This window comes from Pyrgilauda ruficollis, unplaced genomic scaffold (assembly GCF_017590135.1).
Source record: "Pyrgilauda ruficollis isolate IOZ18807 unplaced genomic scaffold, ASM1759013v1 scaffold79, whole genome shotgun sequence".
Classification (NCBI taxonomy): domain Eukaryota; kingdom Metazoa; phylum Chordata; class Aves; order Passeriformes; family Passeridae; genus Pyrgilauda; species Pyrgilauda ruficollis.
This window is the reverse complement of record NW_024529821.1, coordinates 5768068-5790329: the sequence shown is the minus strand read 5'-3', so window position 1 is coordinate 5790329 and position 22262 is coordinate 5768068. Positions and strand designations below refer to the sequence as shown.

The window sequence follows — 22262 nt, the reverse complement described above, 5'->3', positions numbered from 1 at the left end:
GTGTGTGTGTGTGATGTCAGCTGCTGAGTCTGCTTTTCCTGTTGGGACTGGTCCTCTCACTGGCTTACCAAACACATTTCCCATGTCAGAATCCATTCAAACTCATTACTGAGCTTCAGCTGGCATTATATGGGAACAGTGATGGGAGACAGCTGGGAGTAGCTTTTTTGAAGGCAAATTTCTCAGATATATAAATAAGAATGTCCTGCCCACAGAAAATGAGTGTATGCACAGATGTGCTGTTCACTAGCCCAAGGACTCATGGGCATCTAATTAAATGCAGTGCCTGTAGTTGTTACTTAATTGTATCCTGAACCACAGCTAAGATCTTCCTTATTTGAGTAAATGAAATGTTTTACTTGCCCAATTTATTGTACTATTAAGGAAAAGTGCCAAATATCAGAACTTGTCTTTATAATGTAGTTGTTGACAGTAGTGAGCAGACTTGAGATGAACAGCATGATTTTATTTTGCAGAAGGATTGATAGTTACCCTTTCTAATGGGAGTTAACTTGTCTAATAGTTCTTACAATGGTAATTTGCTTTTTCCTTCCTGACACTTAGGCTCAGCTGAACCTTCCTTGTTAGAAAATATTGAAGATACTTTAATGAAAACAATTGCTCTTTGCCAGAGGAATTCACATAGTTTAGACCAGCAACAGCGAGAGGTAAGGCAGTCAACAATGTGTCACCAGAATCAGCCAAGGCCTCTGTGTCTTCTGAAGCCTTGCTCTTATGGCTCTTGCTCTCCACATCCATTGGGTACTGGTATGTCCAGGCATACTGTCTGCCTCTCCTTGTGGTCTCCCTGTGGAGCTTCAGGGTTTGGAGCCATAAGAGTGAAATCCTCACTCGTGAGGGTGAAGCACAAAGCAAAGTTCAGGTCCAAGGGAGGAAGGGATGAGACCACAGCCTTTCCCCCTTTCCAGCTCCAGGTGGAAGCTGGGCACAAATGTCAGTCAGACACTGCAGAGGCACTGTGAGCTCTGAGCCAGCTTCCTAGTGGCACAAAGCTGCTGCTGCTGCTGTCACTGTGGCTGCAGAGCTGTTCACAGCCCCTGAAGTGAGTGTCAGCCTGGGCTCTGAGGGGGAAGGCAATGCAGCTGCCTTGAGCACTTGCAGAGGGAGCTGGCTTTGCCCGTCCCCTCTGACTGAGGTTGTGTTTCCATTTTGCCCCTGTCAGTGACCAAAGGCATCTTTAGTCCCGAGATTCTGCATAACTTATGTAATTTCTGAACTCAGAACAGAGAATGTTGTTCCCATGCCTGAGGAGGTGGCATGGCTGGAAGTCAAGGACTCTTAATTTCTTCACAAGCACTGCCCAGTGTGAGAGCTGACCTGCTCCATTTCTTCCCTGAAGTTGTGTCATTCTACAACAGATAGGAAGAGAATTTAGATGTCTCTTTCCATTTGGGATCCATTTACTGTGCTACCCACTCTGTGAGCTATCTCTGCCCTGGAGAGTTTGCCTCTCAAATGGGGAAGTAGTTGGGGACTGAATGAAGCAAACACAGACTTTTGTCACAATTCCAGTCAAGTGCTTTGCTCTGAGGGTACTTTACCATGTTTCAGCTCTGTCCCACAGCAGTCACCAGAAATGCAGTTCTGTTCTCAGAATGTGGAAGTGAGTCTTGGCCAGTGGCCTCTGACATTGCTCACAGCTTGTTTTTAGCACTGCCTTGTTCTTACTGGTTTTTCCTCACATTCCATGATTCCAGGCCCTCTGGTTTCCCCTGCTTGAGGCCATGATGTCCCCACAGAAATCCTCTGGTTCCTCACAGTGTCCTCACTCTGAATGTGAGTACTTTGGCATTTGTGACCCCAGATAGTAAAAGTTGTGTGCTGTCTTTCCTCTGATGAATGAATAGAAATTGTTTGTTACTCTCTTCCTAAATATTCTGCTCCCTGACTGGCAGGAGCTTGGGTTGGCTGTTTGGTAGGCTGCAGCTGACAGGTGGATAGGGTTTTTTCCATTTGCTTTATTTTGTCCTGTGTGGAAGAAGCAGCCTACCACAGGCTGTGCTAATAAGTTGGTTGCACTGAGGGTGATCCCTGAAGGAGCCAAGGTGCCCAATGTGTACAAAGGCTCTGTAGGTTACAGTCAGCACTTGGGGAGCTCCTGAGGTAACACACTGTCATTGTGCATGCCCAGCCCTTTTGTGCACCTCTGCCTGCTGCTGTCTGCCATGTGTAAAATCAGTGGGACTCGAATACACCAGCCAAATCTTCTACTCCACTTCTGAGTCAGCAGCACACCTTGAACAGCAGCCTCCCTTTGTGGGAGAGATAAGAGTAGCTAAAAAGGGGCTTAGATGCTTTGGTCTTGGCACTCCCCAGCAGGGAAGGATGTGGAGCTGCTGGAGTGAGCCTGGAGGAGGCACCAAGGTGACCAGAGGGATGGAGCAGCTCTGCTGTGAGGAAAGGCTGAGGGAGCTGGGTTAGATGGGATTTTGGGAAAAAATTGTTCCCTATGAGGACGGTGAGGACCTGGGCACAGGTTGCCCAGAGCAGCTGTGGCTGCCCCTGGATCCCTGGAAGTGTCCAGGGCGGGGTTGGATGGGGCTTGGAGCAATCTGAGGTAGTGGAAAGTGTCCCTGCCCATGGCAGGGGATGGGACTGGATGAGCTTTAAGGTTCTTTCCAACCCAAACTACTCTGGGATTCTCTGAATAATGTCTTTTGCTCCATGCCAGACCCATGCTGAGGATCTAGGAACAAGTTTCTTGCAAAGGTCAATGCTGGGAAGTTTTAAAGTCTGTGGGCCATAACATGGACAAGAATCCAAACTGGGATTTGGTAGCAATAGGAAAAGTGAGTGGTGGTGGTGTTAGCAAGTGAAAATGTTGGTGTTTACTGCAGGGGGTGTGGAAGGGAATACAGAGATACTGTGGGATTAAAACCTTGTAAACACCCTTTATGCTGCAAAAAGCTGTGTGCTTAGTGCAGTATATATGGGAGAAAAAACATAAAAGCTATTTTCAAACCAGAAACCATGACCTGAAATAAAATTCTCTCTCACTGTAAGACTGATCTGTCTTTACTCCTGGAATCCTAATGAATTGCTGTGGCTGTTATGTTTGACATTCCAGCTTTGAAGAGTTTGACAATGCAAGTGCTGAACAACATGGCTGCGTTTATTGCTCTTCCCTCAATCCTGCAGAGGATTCTCCAGGTGAGTTCCTGAAGGGAAGGAGGTTTCACCAAGCTGTGCCACTGGGTTATTGGGAAAAGGTATTCCCAGGTTGTTGGAGATCAGATCAGCTGCTGTCTGTTCAGTGTTTCAGTAAAAGTTCTGTTGGTGAAGCATAAGGTGTAAAAGCTGATAGAGTTACCTGGGGAGACGTGTGGGAACACACAGACTGTGAGAAGGTAATTGAAGTCATTCCTGCAAACCAGATAAAATAGTACCTCAAAGGTTGCAGTTATTTGGAACTGAAACTTGGCAGGTTAAAGGGCAAAGCCACAATGAATTTCCCAAAACTTGGCACTGAATTTGTTGAAAGCCTTTTAGTGAAGGTTCTGGGATGGACAGTTGTGAAGACACTACAGTAAAGTGTATAGGCTTTGCAGAAAGATCATAATTGGGCCCAAAATATTATTGATGGTGCAATATTTTTTTAGAGATGCTATTAGTGAGTAGCTAACTTACAGAAGAGCTGATTTTAAGCAGGACCTTGGTTTGAGTGATCACAGGCAACTTCAAATTGTTAATTTGCAAAATAGGTGAAAGCTGATGTTGGGATTTAATAACAAACCTTGAGAAATGCAGAAAGGGAGTTAGAAGAATTGTCTGTGTTGTGGGATGATTGGAGTGTTGAGACTGCTGAAACACTGTTCAGGGTTGCTGTTCCAGGTGAGAGAGGAAAAGGGCTTACAGGGTGAACACACACCTCTAGCAACCTCTTGGTTTGATCTTAATATTATTCACAGTCTTGCATTTTGAACAAACTCTTAAGATAGCAAAGCATGTTGCAAGAGTGTGGATAAAAAGTGTGTTCAAATGAAATGTGGTTTTATCAGAGGAAGTGTCAAGGAAACCTAATGGCTTTTCAATAACTTATTTAGTCTACTTTTAGCTGAGGTTTTGGTATAATTTCCTGTTGGGCCTTGTTTGATGTTTAATGTAGGCAGGAAAGGATGGAGAAGCTGTGAGTGAATGGGAGGCTGCCAGGGAAGGGAGGCTTCCCTGGTCGTGCTGAGGACTGCCAGCATGGGGTGGGAGTCGAAGCAGTGACCACACTGATAACACAGCTGGGAGGTGTGACAGTGTGGAGGAAGATCCTGTTCTCCTTTGGGATGAAGGGAGATTGTTGATGGCAATCTTCACATATTTCATTCTATTTCTGTTCTGATGGACTCTTCTAGCAGCAATAGAAAATCCCTTCTGCAGGGGCTGGCACTGATGTCCTGGAGGCAGCAGGGGAGGGAAGTGTTTTATCTGTTGTAGAAGGAAGTGGTTGGTGTGATGGCTCTGCTGGGGAGGCTGAGGGGATGCTTCATCAGGTGAGGTGCTTTACTGAGCACAGAAGTGGGTCAGGCATCACTGAGAGCAGCATGTGCAGCTCTGGTCACTGGGTTTGGAGGCAGGGAGGAGCTGCTCCTGCTCATTCCACCTCCTTGGACAGCCTGACAAATCCAGTCTGACTAAAGAGAGATTTGGAAAGGCAGATTTTTTGAACAACTAGAGCAAAAAAATGATGGCTTCTTAAAATGCAGAGAAAAGGACTGAATTCCAGGTAAAGAGCATTAGTATCAGAAGTTCATAAAATGGGGCAGTAATTGGTACCTTGTAGCTGGAAAACAGGTGTAGGAAAAGTAACATCATAAAGATCAAGAAAAGATCCCTAGGGAAGGTGAGGTGGTGTTGATATAAAGGATCTCTAAGTTGACTTTGCCTCTTAACACTTACTCTTCTATAGATTTCACTCACACCCATGCATTTGCAAACCCCTGAGGTGTGTGGAGTGATGTGACCTGGATTGTTTGTGGGCAGCAGAAGCAGTCTGAGCCCCTTGCTGCATCTTGGGGATCCTCTGACAGATGCCAGCAGCTCAGCTGTGTCCTTCAGAAATTGCTGGCTGGTTTCACCTCTGAAGATTTTCACCTCTGAGGCTCACTTAAGCCTCTCCCAGCTTCTTATCCTCCTCATTAGGAGATGGGCTCTTCCGAGAGCTTGCCTGTGCTGAGTCTGTCTGCTGCCTTCAATGCTTGGCACCTCCTGTGGGGACAGTGTCCTTTGTTACAAGACAAACCCTTCATTGAACCCTGTGCTCTTGTCCTTAACCCCCACATTTCCCTTCACTCTGCCTTACCACCAGCCCTTATTCCTGGGTTCCTGGCACTGCCCTGCTCCAGCTCACTGTTGCCTGTGGGTTTGTGGCTGTGGTTTGTTAAACTCCTGCTCAAGGGCTTGCAGAGAGTGCCTGTGGGAGGTTTCTGTGGAGTTCATTTGGATGCACAGCTTGGCCCTGGGAGAACATTGGTTTGAGTCCAGCTGGGAAGCTGGTGTTGGGATGGTGATGAGCAGGTCTTACTCTGTGGCCTTGTCATGAGTGCTCAGGTCAAATGTTCAGGCATTCTGAACCCTGGCCCTGCTGGGGATCAGGAAGAAAACTCCCTTGGAGCTAGGCAGCAGCAAGCACCGGAGTTACTGCCTTCCAGTCATCTGCTTCCTTGGGTTATCTGGGAATGCCATTTAAGTGTCCTGCAGGGAAGAATCACAACATGGCAGGCACAGCTGGTGCTTTCCCAGACAGGAAGATCCCTGTGTTGTTAGCCTTGGCTGGGTGTTCCTTTTGCAGAGCTGTGTAGTTGCTCTTTGAAGCCACGCAAAACGCTAAACCCTGGTGGCAAACCCTTCTGTCTTGGCTGTGAGCTCTGTGCAGGGCACTTAAATGTGTTGCTGATGTGCCACCTTAACTGTGACCACAAGGAAATATTGAAACCAGCCTTTCTGGGCCCTGCAGTGCATACAGCCTTTCCCAAGCCCTCCAAATATTTTGGTGAAATGCAGAATTACAAGTGCTTGTCTGACAGGGCCCTCAAATGCTGTTTCAGCAGAGCTCAAGGTTTGTGATAGGGCATACAGGTGCTGGAGCTGCAGGCTGGGAGGTGGCACAGCTGCCCAGGAATTCGCTGGGGGGTTTTGTTGGAAGGTGGATAACATCAGTAAACTAAGGTAGATTATTTTGCCTTCTCTGAAAGGAATTAGAGTATTCCAATTTTAGCAGACTGCTTTTCTTCCTCTTCTGGGCTTAACTGCTTACAGATTATACCTTATGCAAATGTTAACTTTGCAACCAAAGTCTTTGGCCAAAAGGCACCTTGCAAGGTGTCCCTGGGGCCAGACCTGCAGCTTCCCAGAGAGGACACAGGCTTCTGGCACCTGCCTGTCCCAGCACCTGGGCTCCGTGTTATGTACTGAAGTCACATGAAATAACAATTGGTGGATTTGCTCCTGCTCATGCTTTAGGGTGTTGGGGAGTGACTTGTTAACTGGGAAGTCTGAACCAACTGCATTAGGAGAGATACCAGAGGAATCCTCTTGAGCATTAAGAAAAATTCCATGTTATTAAGGATGTGAGTGCTCTCTGAAGAGGGCTGAGAGGTTGAGTGTTAATTCCCTTACAAAGCTGTAATCCTTTATGAATGTTGTGTAAGCAGATGCAGCTGATGTCTCCTACAAAATGGAGAACTGGAGAAGCCAGAAATGTAAAAGCTACCAGTAGGAACCCTAAAGAGGGGAGGAAATGATTCTCCAAAAGCTGTTCCAGAGTGGAGACAGAAAGCTTCTCCTTATATTTTTTCCACTCCTGCTTAGGGCTTTGGCTGTTTTTAATTCCTAGTTTGGGAGATGGGCACTGGGATAGCTGTGTGTGGGGTGGTTGCTCTGACCCTTGCAGAGGGGAGAAGCTGAAGTTGAATGTGTTTGCAGAGTGCATTTGTTAGCACTGGTAGCAAAGCAAGTGCTATTTCCTGGACCCAGGAAGAAATGGGAAATGGAAGAGACAGAGGTGGCTGAAAGGGCTGCATGAGCACTTCTGGGCTGTGTGTGGATCCCTGCCAGCTCTTCCCATCTGTTTGTTGGTGGCAGCCCAGGCAGCCAGTTTGGCTCTGGCTCCTTGTGCTGATACAGGCTGCTGGGATGTGCTCCTGGTTGGTGCAGTGCCTGTCCCACTGCATGGGATGGCACATCCATGGCTGGAGCATGCCTGAATCCCAACCCGAGACCAGTTTTGTAAGGTGGAATTCATGAAAGACAATCCTCCATAAAACTAATTGGTCCCATGAGGCTTTTGTGGCTGGAAGTTCTGTGAGGTCTGAAGCTGCAATTTAGCAGCATTATAACTGTCTGGAGAAGTGACCTGGGAGCTGTGGGTGTGATGCTGGAGGCAGGCAGGCAGCTCCAGCCCATCCCATCAGATGGCTTCAGCAGGGAAGCTGTTGGCACTGCTGCCAGGCTGTTGGCACTGGGCTGCCAGGCTCAGGGTGAGGCTTGGCCAGACCATGGGCCTCCTCTGGAAAGAAGAAAGTCTGTTTTCTTCCCAGCTGCTGTTACTTTTAAAGATCATCAAGGATGACTTGAGGAAAAGACAGCAACTGAAATCACTCAGACTTGTGTTTTCCCTCTGCAAAGCTGCAAGCGTGTCTTTATTCTTCCCTCTTCTTCACATCTCTTCTTCTGCTCTGTTTCCAGACAGGAAACCAATGGCTTTAAAAATCCCCACTTGTAGTTTAGGAAGTTTGAGGTGCTGTGTGGAAATTGTGGGATTGGGACAGTTTGTGAGTGACCTGCTGGCCATGTACTTGAGGGCTTTAGAAGAGGAGCTGCTGGCTGCCTGCCTGACTGCTCCGTGCTCTCGATCACATTCCTGCTCTCTGGAAATCCCATTGCCTCCATAATCCCTGCAGTGCAGTGCACTTCCTGTGCTGTGCTGTTCACCCAGCAGAAAAGGAGCCTGTGCAGCACATCCAGCTCTTCATGCTTCCTCCACATGCTCCAAACCCACTGCTGATTTTCACTCAGTGCTGTTACTGAGGGCTGCTTTTATTTAGGTTTGAACATTGGTGTTTCTGCCTGTCACACTGCCCATGAGGGCTGTTGTTCAAGAGTTCTTGACTTGCTTGCTGTTCTGTCTTGCACCCCTCAGGGTGTCTTGCAGTGTAGCTTCCATGCTGCTTTAGTTGTCTTTGTCAGCTGGCTTTGTCACTCTCAATTCTTCTTCCCAGTCCCAGCATGGAATCAGCCTTGCTCCTACTCCTTTTCTCATTCATCTTATCCAGCCTTGTTTATCCCACTCCTGTTCCTGTTTCCACTGTGTCCCCACCATTTTTCTACTCTCTGGGTTAGTTTCCTTTTCACATCTTGCTGTTCTGTTTTTGCCAGTCCTGCCCCTTCCAGCAGACACTTCTCTGAGCTTGCTGCACAGAGCAGTGCTTCAGGGGGTGCCAGGGGGGCTGTGCAGGGCTGTTTGGGCTGGAGCAAGGGGGAGATGCACAGGCTGAGGACCTGTACCACAGCCCTGTGCTTGTGCTGCTGGGACAGGGCAATTAAGCTGTTCAGGGCATGTGAAAATCAGCCCTGCAGCACCAGGAGAGCCCCAGGCCCTGTTCCTCTGCCAGCTGGGCTCAGCAATGACTGGGGTGTGCTCTTCCAGCCTGCAGATCAGGGGTCTGGGATGAAGCTGGGCATGAGGCACCCCTGGCTGGGCAGGAGCATGGGGCACTGTGGGGCTGGGAGCTGCCTGGCCATGCTGTTCCCTTCAGTATCCCTCAAATGTACTCTCCAGTCAGCTCCTGAATGGAGTTTTCAGTTTTGACCCAGGCACACTAATTTATAGAGATGTTGTTATCTACTGAGTTTTGCTAATTGCTGATTTTTCCCATCAGTGTGTGGGATTGTTCTGCTGTCCCTGTGCATGTGCAGAATATTTAGCTCTGCAGTCATAGCTTCCATTTGCAGTTGCAATCCAGAGGAAAAAAAGACCTAAAAAGAATCAGAATGGTCATATCCTGTGAGTCAACTGCAGCTTTGCATTTCTTCATACAGGATCCAGTTTATGGAAAAGGGAAACTTGGAGAAATTCAAGGCCTCGTCCTGGGAATGCTGGATACTTTTAACTATGAACAAGTAAGTTGCCTGTGTTTCTGTTCTGTCCACCACTGCATGCAGCCTCATTTTAGCTGCCTGGCCTACTGCTCTCTCTCTCTCATTTGTCATTTATGTCTGCAGGGCAAAGTCAGTGGGCATGTGAGTGATTTCTGTGTGGTTGGGGGATGGGGAAGGAGTTTGGTTTGCTCACAGATTGCAAGTGAAGGGACTGACAGGTACATGGTGAACACCTCTGCAGCTCAGTTCTGTGTTAAATGTACCAGAAGGATAAACATCTGCTTTTTCTCCAGCTCATCCTGCAGTTAGGGATTCAAAGGCACAAAGCTGATATGTTTTGTCTTGCTATGCAGTTTTAAATAACAGGTTTTTAAATTAGGCCGTTTTTATACTTCCAAGTGATAATGTTGCACTTCCTTTGTGTCCTGGTGAGATTTCCTGTATATCTCAGTCCTGCTTTTCTTAGTCCAGTTCCAAATCCCAGGCAGTCTCCACACTTGAGCAGTTTTCTGGAACTCCTTTCCCCTAAACAGGATGCACAGTGTTCCTCCAAGCCCCTCTCCCCAGTCATGTGGCAGAGCCATCCCAGCTCTGCTCAGGGCAGGCCCCCAGGCACCAGCAGCCAGTGCAGAAACACAGTGGAAAATAGCTTTGCTGTGGAGGCTGAACACCAGGAGCCTTTATCTGGGTTTGGGTTCGTGCAGAAGGCCTGGGCAGCTCCTGTCCTGTCCCTGCCTGGCAGCTCTGGGACAGGCTGTGTGCCCAGGTGGGATCCTGTGCTGCTGCCTTTTGCAGCTGCTGCTGTGGAGCAGGGATGAATCAGGGAGCAGAGCCCCTGTGCCTGAGAGAAACTTGGTGCTGGAAACTCAGGGTGGTTCTCTGGGCTCTTTAAAAATGAGCATCCGTTGGGAAGGACAAGCAGATGAGCAGTTCAGGGGTTTTTTAAAGACTTTAATTGCCATAGTGCATTTGAGCTTTGATTTTTTTATTAGCACATTTCTCCTAAAATGGGGATATAAGCAGTAGCTTGTCAGGTAAAAGGGAAAAAAAAAAGGAGGTTTGATGTGGAAGATGACAAAATGAGCCTGCCATGCCTCTGTTAATGCTCTTGGGCAAAAGTCAATACAGGACTTGTCTATTTGAGAGTGCAGAGGAATTGCTCCATTAACGTGTGATGAAAGGATAAGTGTTTTGAGGTCAGGGGATAGAAAGCATAGGAGAAGAGATTTTATTGGGTTGTTTCTGCTCTTAGTGAGCTGCTAAGCGGCTTGTTCTGAAGAACTGGCTGGCAGGGAGTTTCTGCAGTCTGGAGGTGGCAGACTGACCTGCTCTCTGTGTTGTCTTCCACACAGACCCTTCTAGAAACAACCACGAGCCTTTTAAACCACGATCTCCACTGGTCCCTGTGTAACCTGAGAGCCTCTGTCACCAGAGGCCTTACCCCAAAGCAGGATTACTGCTGCATCTGTCTCCAGCAGTACAAAAGGAGGCAAGAAACTGCTGATGAAATCATTGTTTTCAGGTAAAGTTAAGGGGTGGGGTTGCACCTGTGATCCTGTTAACAGTTTTAAAAGGAGAAACAAATTCTCCTGGTTGGCTTGCCTGAGCAATGATCTGTATTCCTGGGAGCACATCTCCCTGCTGCCTGGCACTGTGAGAGGCTGGCTAATCACACCCATCAGAGGCTGCTTTGCATGCAGCCAGCTCTGCTTGCCTGGGAGGAATGGCCTCCCAGTCCCAGGAGCTGGCTGTCACTTTTCTGTTTCCTCTCCCAGCAGTGTTCTTTGGGCACTGCAACACTCTGGGCTCACTTGTGTGTTTGTACATCTTGGACCTGCCACAGCCCTGGCATCCCCAGGTGCTGTCTGTGCCCAGGTGTCTGTAAAATAGGGTGAAATCATTGTTACCTTGGTGTCACAGTCTGTAGCTGTATCAGCAAATGGGCATCCAGTGTTGACTCTGTGAGTCTGGAAATCAGCAGGGGGTGAGGATACACTGCTGATTCCCAGATGCAGCCTTTGCCCACTGGGCAGCCCCTTGCCCTCCACTGTGCAGGGCCCAGGAGGTGCTGCCCTGCTGCCAGCACTGACTTGCTCTCTTCCCAGCTGTGGCCACTTGTACCACTCGCTGTGCCTGCTGAGCAAGGAGTGTGGGGCGGTCACCAAGGGCCTCATGAGGTGGATGTGCTACAAGTGCAACTCCAGCAACAAGGGAGGGAAGCTGAGTGAGAACTTCTCAGAGCTGAAGAAAGGGACTGCAGCATCCCTGGCACAGGTAAGTTTTGTGAGGTGGTTTCTTGTCAGGTAAACTTTAATCATCACTTTGTTCTCTGTCTGTCTGTGCTTCCAGACCAGACTCTGATCAGTACCTGTCAAACACTCTCAGCACTAATTAGTCACTTTTCTGAATGCCAGTTTATTTTGATGGGATACAACTCTGGAAGTCAAGGAAATTTGTTTATCCAGAAGGTCTAGGAGCTGGTGTTGGGGGCAGCTGGATGCTTGCAGCTGGTTGTGTGGACAATTCCTGTCAAGTTATTTTTAGGTGTGTTTTATATAAATCTTAGATTGAAAGCAGGCACATTCCTTGTGGCTGGATTGTGGAGCCTCTGTTCCACCTTCCTAGCAGATAATCTGGCTCTGGATAAAAGGTCTGGGATTGATTTGACTCACTAAGTGCTTGCACAATATTTTAAGAAGCTTGAGTATAACCAAGATTGCTGCAGCTGGATTTGGGTGAGAGAACAGAGAATTAATTTGTATTTATTGTCAGTGTTTGTGCACTGAAAGTTTCATCATCCCTAATTCAAACTGAAGTACAGCCTCAAATATGCATGGAGCTGCCTTTTTCCTGGCTGGTGCTGTGGATGGTAAGCCCCATGGCAGGTGGTTTGTTGGGCTCTCTTAAGGGATGTTGCATGTGTGCAGCTGAGCTCTGCTGCTCCACGTTCCAGTGGCCCCTGGGTGAGGGTTTGTTCCCAAGTGCTTCGGGCTACTTTGTGCATTTGTCACTGTATGGATGTGCACAGAGCAGCATTTTCACTCCTGGAACCAAAATAATTAAATCTTGGAGTATGTTTTTGTAGTAGTACTTTGGTTTCGTTGGAGCAGATGATTTCAATTCCTGCCAAAGCCATCCTGATCAAAAACTGGCTAAGGGCCTGAGTCAGCTGCTGCACTCACAGGAGAGGCTTCCTGCTTGGGGGAGACGTGGGGAAAGGGAATCTGTGTGGAGCACCAGGCAGTCTCTGCAGTCAGGCTGTGTTAGTCTTTGATTTGGTGACAGCAGCAAAGCTTTCCCGGGAGCTTGGAAATGGAGTGTGGTCCAACCAGGCAGAGCAGTGTGTGTGTCCTGTCCTGCCACAGTGGGGTGTGGGCACTGCATCTCAGGCTGGGAGAGCTCAGCAGCCCCACACCTCACCCTCTGCACTCCTGCCCCAAAGGAGTGAGTGTAAATGGGGGTGACAGCCTGGGGTGTAGCTTAAAAACTAAAAGCAGAATTAACTACTAAAACTGCATTCAGCATTTGAGTGCCTGACACTTGATTCCAGTGCTTTGTAATTGGGTTATCCCTGGCTTTCTCTTGGGCAGTCAGTCAGGGAGCCCCTGTGGCTCCCCTTTGACATCAGTCTGACTTACTCTGTAGAGAAAAAAGGGAAAATGCTCCACATGCCATGGCAGAGATTGGGGTAAGGAGAAGATGCTTCCTTTTATTTAACTGATGAAAGAGAAGGGCTGGCTGGGACTCAGGGCCTGAAGGAAGGTTTGGAGAGACTGGATGGGGAAGAAGACTTACAGCATGGCTCATGAAGTGCTAGCTGGAAAGTGTCCATCCCAGGCCATCCCAGTGCAGGACGGTGCCCTGCTGCTGTCACATGCTCCTGGCAGGGAAGCCATGGCTTCCTGCTCCACACACAGCCCAGCCCAGCCGAACTTGGGCAGGGTTCAGCACAGCCCCAGCACTGCTCAGGCCCTCAGCTCCTCCTCTGTGTGTCCCAGATCCTCTCCAAGTCTGGGATGTTCCTCACACACCCAAATTACAATATTTAACTGTTGTGCTCACATGTGATCAAACTGTTGTGCTGTCACATCTTAAAAAAGCTGAGTGTATTTAGATCTGGCAATAGACTGGAGATCTCCAGCTCCTGCAGGAAAGTTGTTTGCTGAACAATCACTGCTCAGCAGCATTAACTGACCCTGGGAGGTAAGGATTCCTCTGACCTGTCCTGGGCTGAGTTACAGAGTAGCATTTCTGTGCTGGGGCAATGCTGGGAATGCACACTGGGGAACATGGGGCTTCTCTGTGTCCTCCCTTCACTCTGCTGGCCCCAGTCAGACCCAGAGCTCTGGCTTGGACGAGCTGCTCTGGCTCCACAGCTGCTGTTTGTGAGCAGGAAATCCTGAGTGAGGTCCTGCTAACAGCATTGTGTTTCCTGCCCTGCTCTCCTGAGAGTCAGATCTGGGGCTCCCAGGCCCTTCTGCACAGAGATCTGTGGGGAGGGCATTTCCCTGTAGCCCCTTTGAAGACTCTGAAAGTTTAGTTCCTCTCTTATGGTGATCTTCAGTTGAGGTATTCATTTTCTTAGGAAGCCTTGAATTGGGAATAGAGTCATGCTGAGAAATGCCACTGAGCATCTGGAGTGCATTTCACAGCACTAATTCTGCCCTGCCCAGGCAAAGGCTGTCAGTTTGAATTGTGCAGTGTGGCTGAGATGTGTATGTGAAACGACAGCCCAACAGACAGGGCTTCCTCTGCCCCTGTGCTCTGTGTGTGATGCTGGGCCAGTCCCTGAAACTGGGGAGGTGGAGAGATGCCACAAGCCAGCACTGACCCATTATGGGATCACTGACAGTGTGGATTTAAGTGGAACCTGGCTGGGATGAGGGCACGCTCTGCCCCAGCCAAGGGGAGCAGAAAGAAGGGCACAGGGGATTTTCTTTCCTCTGGTTCTACTACCAAAAGTTTGTGCTTTCTGTGTTACCCCTGAGCCTCACTGCCTTCCCAAGGGTAATTCTCTGGGGCTGGACAATCATCTGTCCTGCTCTCCCTGCCTTGGAGCATCCCCTAAATGAGAGTTAAAAGAAATGGGAGCTTGTTTTTGTGGTGGGTCCCTAATCCACTTGCAGAGCTGTATGTTTGTTGTGGTGTTTGTGGGGGATGAGGGCTCAGCAGCTGGGCCACTGCCCGAATACCTGCAGGAAAGGCTCTGGGTGTCTCAGCCACTGATTCCCAAAACTCATTTGCCTCGTTTCAATGAGCACATGTTCTCCATTTGTTCTGCCAGCTTATGCACTGGGGATCAGGGAGAGGAAGAGTCTTGGCTCCTGGGCCATAAGCCCTGCCATGAACCCCTGAGCTGCCGTGCTCTGGTTATTCCGTGTCCGAGGAGTTCTGAGCATGCTGTTGTTGGAGCTGTCCAGATGGCAGATATGTTTTATTCAGGAGTTTAATCCTGTCAAGTCACGCCAGGATGGACAATGGACTTGATCCATAGTTAATCCAGTTTGTCAGGCTCTACCTTTGAGCTCTGTCCTGCAGTTTCCCCTTGTTCCTCACTATGACAGCCTTCTGGAGCCTCTGGAAAAATTCCCACGTGTGAGGGGCTGATACCACATCCCTCATGTGACCTTAAGGGTCCCTCTGCACCATGTGCTTTCTGTTGGGCAATAGTGAAGGTTTAGGTTGGGCTTTTTCACCAAAACTTACTTTAGAGCTTGACAGATGTTACCTGACCTCCATCCATCAGGAGACAGAGCCAGTGTTACTGTTTTCAGGGTAACAGTGACCATCAGTTATTAACTTGTCTCCAGCAATACAAAACACTTCCAGGGGGTTTGTAACTTTGAAAATATCCAGACGTGATCCCCCCAGTAACACCATAGAGATAATTAGTGTTTTACACAGTTACAGGAATGGGCATTCTCTCCTCTGTGGAGAATGTTCCCATGTACAAATTAACTGAGCAGATATCCAGTCCTTTGGCTTTGGAGGTGGATTCCTTCACTTCAGCAGTGCACAGGAAATCCGTGTGAGGAAGGAGCTGCAGACACAGAACTTCTCTGGTTGCTTGTAATGGAAACAAAAGTGATCAAGTAAGAATTCTGAGTGAATTCTCCTTCATGAGGAGGACTGGCACCAAAGGTAAAAATGCAAACAATACAAATTGAAAATTCTGGTTTTCAAATCAGTCCTTATCCTGTAACAGCTTTTAAATCAAAATTGACTGGTTTTTTGAACTTCTCATGCTGGAGGAGTTGGGTGAGTTTTGTTGTTTTGTGGGGTTTTTTTGAGAAACATCAGAATGAATTGTAATTGTGTCCCCTGGCCTTCCTTCAGAGCAGTGTGCAGCCTGGCAGAATGGTCCTTGCACTGCCTACAATCCAAAGTCTGGCACTGTGGGGTCTGTGAGACACTGACAGGGGGCTGGGACAGCTGATCCCAAAGTGCCTGGAGCCAGGAGCAGTGAGACCAGGATTACCTGGGGAAGGGTCGTGGCCTGGTTAAGAGCAAAGATGGCAAAATTGCAGTGGGGAATCTTGACTTTACATCTCAGTTTCTAAGGAAATAGTCCTACAGTCTGATGTAAATTTCCTCCCTTTTAATAAAACATTCCAGTCTGGGAGGATGTGTAGAACTGACTCATTGAAATGCAGTGGCAGCTGCTGGGCTGCAGCAACCTGTGGCTGTTCCCATAAACTGCAGCAGTCCCTGTTGGTAGTGATTCCATGAGCTGAGCTGGTGCCCCACAGCCCAGGGTGTGTCCATCAGGATCCAGCACAGCACCAGGGGATGGCAGGAGGTCACTGTGCCTCCACAGAGGGGCTGGGAGCAGGGACATGTCCCAGGGGAGCTGCTCCTCGAGCTGGGCTGGCTCCTGTGTGATTCCAGGCTGAGAAATAACCAAGTGGCCCAAGGCTGAGGGCGCAGCTGACTCCTGACTGACTGCTGCTGCAAGGGGGATGGCTGTTCCCCTCTGTGATTCCAGGTTGAGAAATAACCAAGTGGCCCAAGGCTGAGGGCGCAGCTGACTCCTGACTGATGTTCCTCTGAAGGAGGGGAGCGAAATAAAGGCAAGCCAGGAGTTTGGCTGTTTGTAGTCCCTTGATGGGAGGAGAGGAGAGGGACTGTGCCAGTAGTGCTGGCTGTAGCCCAGGGTGCAGGAGCTGTTCTGGACAATGCCTTTCAGGAAAGCAGGGAAGCATCAGCATCTGGTAAATCCCAGCAGTGGGAAGCTGCAGTTCCCATGAAACCCTGGCAGCCCGTGGCACAAGGAGAGCAGTGTTGAGTGCTCTGTGGGTGATTTGGGCAGCTGCAGCTGAGCTCCTGGGGCAGAGCTGAGCTGGGCATGTTCTGAACCTCCCAGAAACACAGCAGTGCCAGGGGACAGGAAACAGAGGTGTTCCCATGGGTTTTCTGTAAGGTTTGGGGTCACATTGCCAGTCTCCTGCAGGAGAGATCACTAACCCTTACTCCAAATAGGATTTCTTCTCTCTTCTGTGTGTCTTTTACATAGTTCTTGAGGGAATGGCTGGAACTTTGTCAGGGCAGGGTTAGGCTGGATATCAGGAAAAGGCTCTTCCCCAGAGGGTGCTGGGCACTGCCCAGGCTCCCCAGGGAATGGATGTAGCCTCAGGGCTGCCAGAGCTCCAGGAACATTCAGACAAGACTCTCAGGTATGGGGGGGATTGTTGGGGTGTCTGTGCAAGGCCAGGGTTTGGATTTGATGATCCTTGTGAGTCCCTCCAGCTCAGGACATTGTGTGATTACCTTCCCTTTCTCTCCCCATCTCCTGCCCTTGAGAGAACACTGCACCTCCTCAGCCTTCTGTGCTTAGCCCTGTGAGATCTGTTCAACAGCCTCTTGGCTCTTCTCTAGAAAAAATTCTCTGCATGGAACCTCTGAATTCTCAGGTGCAGGTGCTGAACTCAGCCCAAGAACAGCCTGTTGGATGCCACCTTTCACATTTAATCCATGTGCTGCCATGTTTCTCTCAGAGCCTGCTGGATAAGAAATGAGCACCCTGTCTGCTGGGCCGTGGTGTCCAGGGAGGATGTGTGGGGGTTGTGTTTGTCTAATTAACTCTGAGCAGTGTTATTGCTCCTTTGGCTGAAGGCATCAGTAGAAATCCAAGGGAACATCCCAGCAGCACCTGGTGTAGGCAGCAGCAGCTCCCCAGAGCATAGTGGGAGCACAGGGATGTGCCTGTGTGCTCCCTGTCTAACACAGACAGTGCCCTCCTCTCCTGTCACTGCAGTCTCACGTGGCTGCAGCAGTGACTGTCAGAGCACAAACAGACCTGTGCTCTCCCAGGCCCTGAGTGGGAGGTTTGCTCCTCAAGTTCAGCTGGAAACCAGAGACGTCTGCCTTTCCCCTGGTGCTGCCGAGGAGGGAGAGGCCAGGGCTGTGTGCCAGCCTGCCAGTGCTGGGGAGCCTGCTCTGCCCTGGGCACTTGGGGCTCTTGGCTGCCTCTGACAGGGAGCAGGCAGGGCTCTCCTGCTGCCAGCCACTGGCCCCTGTGTGCTACCACGGGTGAGGTTCTGGAGGCTCTGGGGCTGTCCCAGGGCACGTGTGCCCAGGACCCTCCAGGCTGTTCCCTGTGCAGCCGTGGGCTGGGAGTCTGTCCCAGAGCCTCCCTGGGCAGGGCTCTGCAGAGCTCAGCAGCAGCAGAACACTGCTGTTCTCACAGAGGCATCCTGAGGTTTCCCCAAAGTCCCTAAACAGCTCTGTAATGTCACTGTCATTGCAGTGACTTTGGGTTACAGCCTGCCTTGCTCTCTCTTTGGCTGGTCATTCTGGGTTCCTGGGAGTACCTTAAAAACAGCAGGGCCTTATCTGGCAGAAGAGAGGCAGATTTACTTAGTTTAACATTAATTGGCTGGGTTTTCATGAAAGCCCTGAATTTGGGTACCTGTTTATAAGGCTGATGAACCATGGTGAAGTAGGGGAGGAAGGCCAAGGGTGAGCTTGGTGTCCATTGCCTGTGGGCTCAGCTCTGTAAATGGGAAGGTGGGAGGGTTGCCTTTGTTCCTCGGAATTCCAAAACCTTCCCAGGACTTCTGGCTGTGTCTCTCTGTGCCCCTGGGGCAGTGGGGTGTTCTGAACTCTCACTGATGCACAATATCTTGTGTGGAAGGAATGGCTGAGGGGCAGCTCTGGGATGGGTCTCTTGACGTGACTGTGGACAGTGCCTCCGCTCAAACTGTTGGAATCTGCTTTGCTTAAGCACTGGCTGATGATGGAATTTGTAGCTGTTAAATTGAAGATAATTGCAAGCTTGGGAGGGCTGTGTGGTGACTACCAGAGGGGGTGGAATACGTGCAAGAAAAACATGCAATAGAGATTAGCATTAGTGGTGGGATCTAGGAGAGCTGGGAAATGAAAAAAGCCTTTCCCCTTTCTCCTGGCCGAGATCCTCAGGAGATGAATTGCCTCTCTGGGCTTCTGTGTCTTGTCTGAGGCCTTTCTGAGGGGTGTGGGGATGTGGCTGGAAATGGGTTGGAGGTGCTGAAGGGTCCATCTCAGAGGTGGCCAGCCCTGGAGACAGAGGCTGTGCTGTGGGGTGAGCCCAGCGCCTTCCATTGACACCTGAGTGCTGCTGCTGGACCCCGGGAGCCTCCTGTGGCTCCTGAAGGGAAACATGCCTTTAGTGACAGGCTTAAAAAGGAAAAGGCCTGACAGCACTTGTTTCCATGACAACAGAAAGAATTGCCTGCAATATTTCAGCTCATCAGCCTGGGAACAGCCTGATTGATAGTTACGTACGTGTGATAGGGAGAGAGCAGGAGAGGAGAGGCCAATTATATTGCATTTTCCTTGTCCTTGAATGCTTGTGGCCACAGCAACTGTGGAGGGCAGTTTTTCCTTGCTTTTTGTGTTTTCCAAGTGAGGAGGACCTGCATGTCCCTGGGAAGCACTGGTACAACCTGCTGGCTGTGGGTCCCTGACCCTCCCTGTCCCAGGCTCAAAGCCTATGCCAGGTGTGCAGGGAATGGGGGCATCTGGCTCCCTGGCAAATAGTTATTTACACTACAGAGAATATCCTGGAGGAGGAGGAGAGAGCTTGGCAAGTGTTTCCAGAATAAGTGATCCGCACTCGGGACATTCCTCTCTTCCCAGGCTTAATGATCAAAGGCAAGGTGTGCGTGGGTTTGGGATGGTCTCAGAACTATCCAGGCTTCAGGAAACCCATGGGGGGGGGGCGGTGCTCAGTGCATCTCCCACTGCCAAAGAGGTTAAAATCAATGCAGCTTCAGTCAGTACCCACTGGCAGGATTGTAGCATTTTTGGTTAGTAGCCCCTGGGAGATGTATTTTGGAGAAGATATTTGAATGTTCCCTTAAAAATAGATCCCCAGAGACAACAGATGCCAGCCTGCTGCTCATGAGGGAGGCTGTTCTCCTGGCTCCTGTTGGGGTTTCTTGATGATGTTTTTGCTTTGCAATATGAGCAGAAACATTCAAAATAGAAACATTGTGGTGTGATAACTGGAACAAACCTACAAGAATCTGTGATGCTTTGTCATCTCTCTCTGGGACATGTAAATGGTGCCATTTACAGCAGTTTGAGTGTGTGCCACCCTCTCTGCCTTGGTGCAGCTCTGGGCCCTCTCTTTGCCCTTACCTGCAGCTGCCCCTCACTGCTGGGGGACACTTGGCCTTGTACCCCACGGCTGGGCAGGGACGTGGCTGCCGCTGCCCTATGACTCGCCTTGCCTCCCCTTTCCACCCCTCATTTCCCAGCTCTCAGGCTGTAACACCCCACTAGAGGACAAGAGACAGGACTCATGATGCCATTATAGGATGGCAGTAGTTGCTGGCAGTCATTGCAGAGTCACGGGGTGGCAGGCACACGCAGCCCGTGTCCCCTCCCGCGTTCCCGTGCCGCTGTGTGGGGCTGGGCAGGGCTGGGACACGGGCAAGGGCTGGGGGAAGCTGCTGCTGCCACCGGGGAAGGAGCCTGGAGAGGCTGCTTGCCTCTGAAGGCCCATTACTTCTCTTCCCAGCTGGCTGTGAGGGAGTTTTCCCATGCCTTTTTTCCTTCCTCAGAGGTATCCCAGTCTGCCATCAGGGACAGAGCCCAGCAATAACTCACTGTGGATGCAGGTGTGTAACTGTCCTTTGGGCAAGAACAGGACTAATTTTTTTGCCCCCAAACCTGGGGTGCACATAGTGGCTTCATGCCAAGGCAAAGATGGCTAAAAAGACCTCCCAAACAGGTTGTGGACTGACTGCTCCTGGCCCAGGAATTAATTTCTGTGTGCGTAGGAACTTGACAGCCTGCTTTGCATGATTTCTGTAACTTTATTACTCTTTCTCAGATGAGTTCAGAGTCTGTGTTGGATCCTCAGCAAATCCAAGCTTTTGACCAGCTCTGCCGACTCAACCGAGGCACCTCCCGAGTACGTACCCCCGTTTGCCTTCTGCTTTCAAACTGGTGATGGGCATTTTTCATGTGGCCAAGCCAGACACTGGCACTGGCAAGCGAGGGCTCTGCCTTTTCTCTGGGGTTTGGGCTAGTGCTGGCACTTGGCTGTGGCACACTGCAAGGCAGCCATGCTGGGGAAGCCACTGGCAGGGAAACCTTGGGAATGGCTCTGGCTTTGTGGCTGGCCTGACAGGTGTCCACGGGGTGATCCTTTGTGGATTTGTAACTAAGCTTCCCTCTAGACACTGTTGCTCCTGCAATGGCTCAGAACACCCCCTCCTCCTATGCCCCTGCTGTCCCAAGGAGAGCGCAGCTCCCTCTGTCCCTGCATTTTCCTTGTGCCTCCTGCCTGTTTTGGCTGTGGTTGTTGGCACTTTCAGTTCTTTCTGAGTTTGTTTTTCAATTATGTGACTTCAAATCAACCTAAAGACCCCTGGAGAGTTGTTCAGCTGAGGACTGCTGACCTGCAGTCCCTCCATGCCATCAATGTCCTTGGCTTTACCTGGGTTAAGGCTTCTCTCGCTGCAGCAGGGACACAGTGACGCCCTGGGCTCTGTGTACCCTGCAGGAGTGTTCCCAGGGTGACAGGGGGGTTTTCCTTGCAGCTGGCTCTCCTGACGGAGCTGGCGCGCGGTGGCCACAGTGGCGGTGACAAGCACGGGCTGCTCAGCGTTTCCCATGGGGACCCGGCCACCAGCAGCGTCTTCCAGAACGAGAACTTCCAGCTGCACCTGACGCCCCCTCCGCTGGCTGAAGAGTAGCACTCCTGCCGTGGCTGCTCCCAGGACGTGGTTCTGGGGAGCATGCCCACCACAGCACAGCATTTTCCCCCACACACCTTTCCCAGAACCCGCTGTGCTGACCCCACTGGGCACTGGAGGGTCGCAGCTGGGTGATGCCCCAGCTCTGCTTTGGCAGTCGTGGGGCAGCTGGGCTGGAAGCTGGAACTCTGGGACAAACCCCAGCATGCTGGGGCACAGGGAGGGCTGCCTGTGCTGACCCGGGGACTCATGGCAGCAGGAACTTTTCCAAGTAACAGAATCAGCCCTGCCCTGCTGGAGGAGCCTGTCCTGTGCCCAGAGGCCCTGTGTCCCTGTGCTGTGCTGGTTCTGTGGCTGGGGGCCACATCTGAGTTCTGTGTTCTGCTAAAAGCAGCTGTTCTGGCAAGGCCTGGCCCTGCTGTCTCATGGCAGCAGCCATGAGGTCTGAGGGCACAGAATGGGCATATCTGGAGAAGGCTGAAGAATGCAGGAAATGACACCTGTGTGAGCAAACTGACCTGCACACGCTGTGTTCTACCAACCCATTAAAGAGGCCCTTGGTTGAACTTGCTGTGACTTCTGCGCTTCTGTGAGTGGGCTGCTGGTAAGAGAAAGATACATCTTGTGCCTGTGAGTGAAGCTCAAACCTCCCCTCTCACCTTATACCTGTGTTGGGTGCGGGAAGAGTGTGTGTGTAAAAAAGGTGCTGTCACACACGCTCCTCTTCCCCCTGCTCACTTTAGCACCAACACTTGGGTGTTTTGGGTTGCCCTCAGGGTCCCAGCTGCTCCCAGGGCACAGCATCAGGTGTTGCTTTCCCTACACACAGAACTCCTGTGGCTGATCTGTGCAGAGCTCATATGGAACGGCAGGAATATGGAGCAGCACAGCTGCCTCCAAGGAACACAGAAGCACCAGGTGTTGTGCAGAGCTCACCTGGGTAGGAGCAGTGCCAGTGCCCTGAGGTGC

At 50.3% G+C, this 22262-nt stretch overlaps 1 protein-coding gene across 2 annotated transcripts in view; it reads left to right on the top strand.

Moving 5' to 3' along the window:
- The window catches only part of VPS8 (VPS8 subunit of CORVET complex), a 66800-nt gene extending 44941 nt beyond the window's left edge, over nucleotides 1–21859 (top strand). For both annotated transcript variants that reach the window (XM_041486884.1, XM_041486883.1), the window contains 8 exons: nucleotides 565–668; nucleotides 1719–1797; nucleotides 3089–3171; nucleotides 9049–9129; nucleotides 10461–10630; nucleotides 11214–11382; nucleotides 20426–20506; nucleotides 21138–21859. In XM_041486884.1, coding sequence (XP_041342818.1) covers nucleotides 565–668; nucleotides 1719–1797; nucleotides 3089–3171; nucleotides 9049–9129; nucleotides 10461–10630; nucleotides 11214–11382; nucleotides 20426–20506; nucleotides 21138–21293 — 923 coding nt within the window. In that variant the 3' untranslated portion in view covers nucleotides 21294–21859. The remainder of the gene's footprint in view (nucleotides 1–564; nucleotides 669–1718; nucleotides 1798–3088; nucleotides 3172–9048; nucleotides 9130–10460; nucleotides 10631–11213; nucleotides 11383–20425; nucleotides 20507–21137) is intronic.
- Nucleotides 21860–22262: the final 403 nt, after the last annotated feature.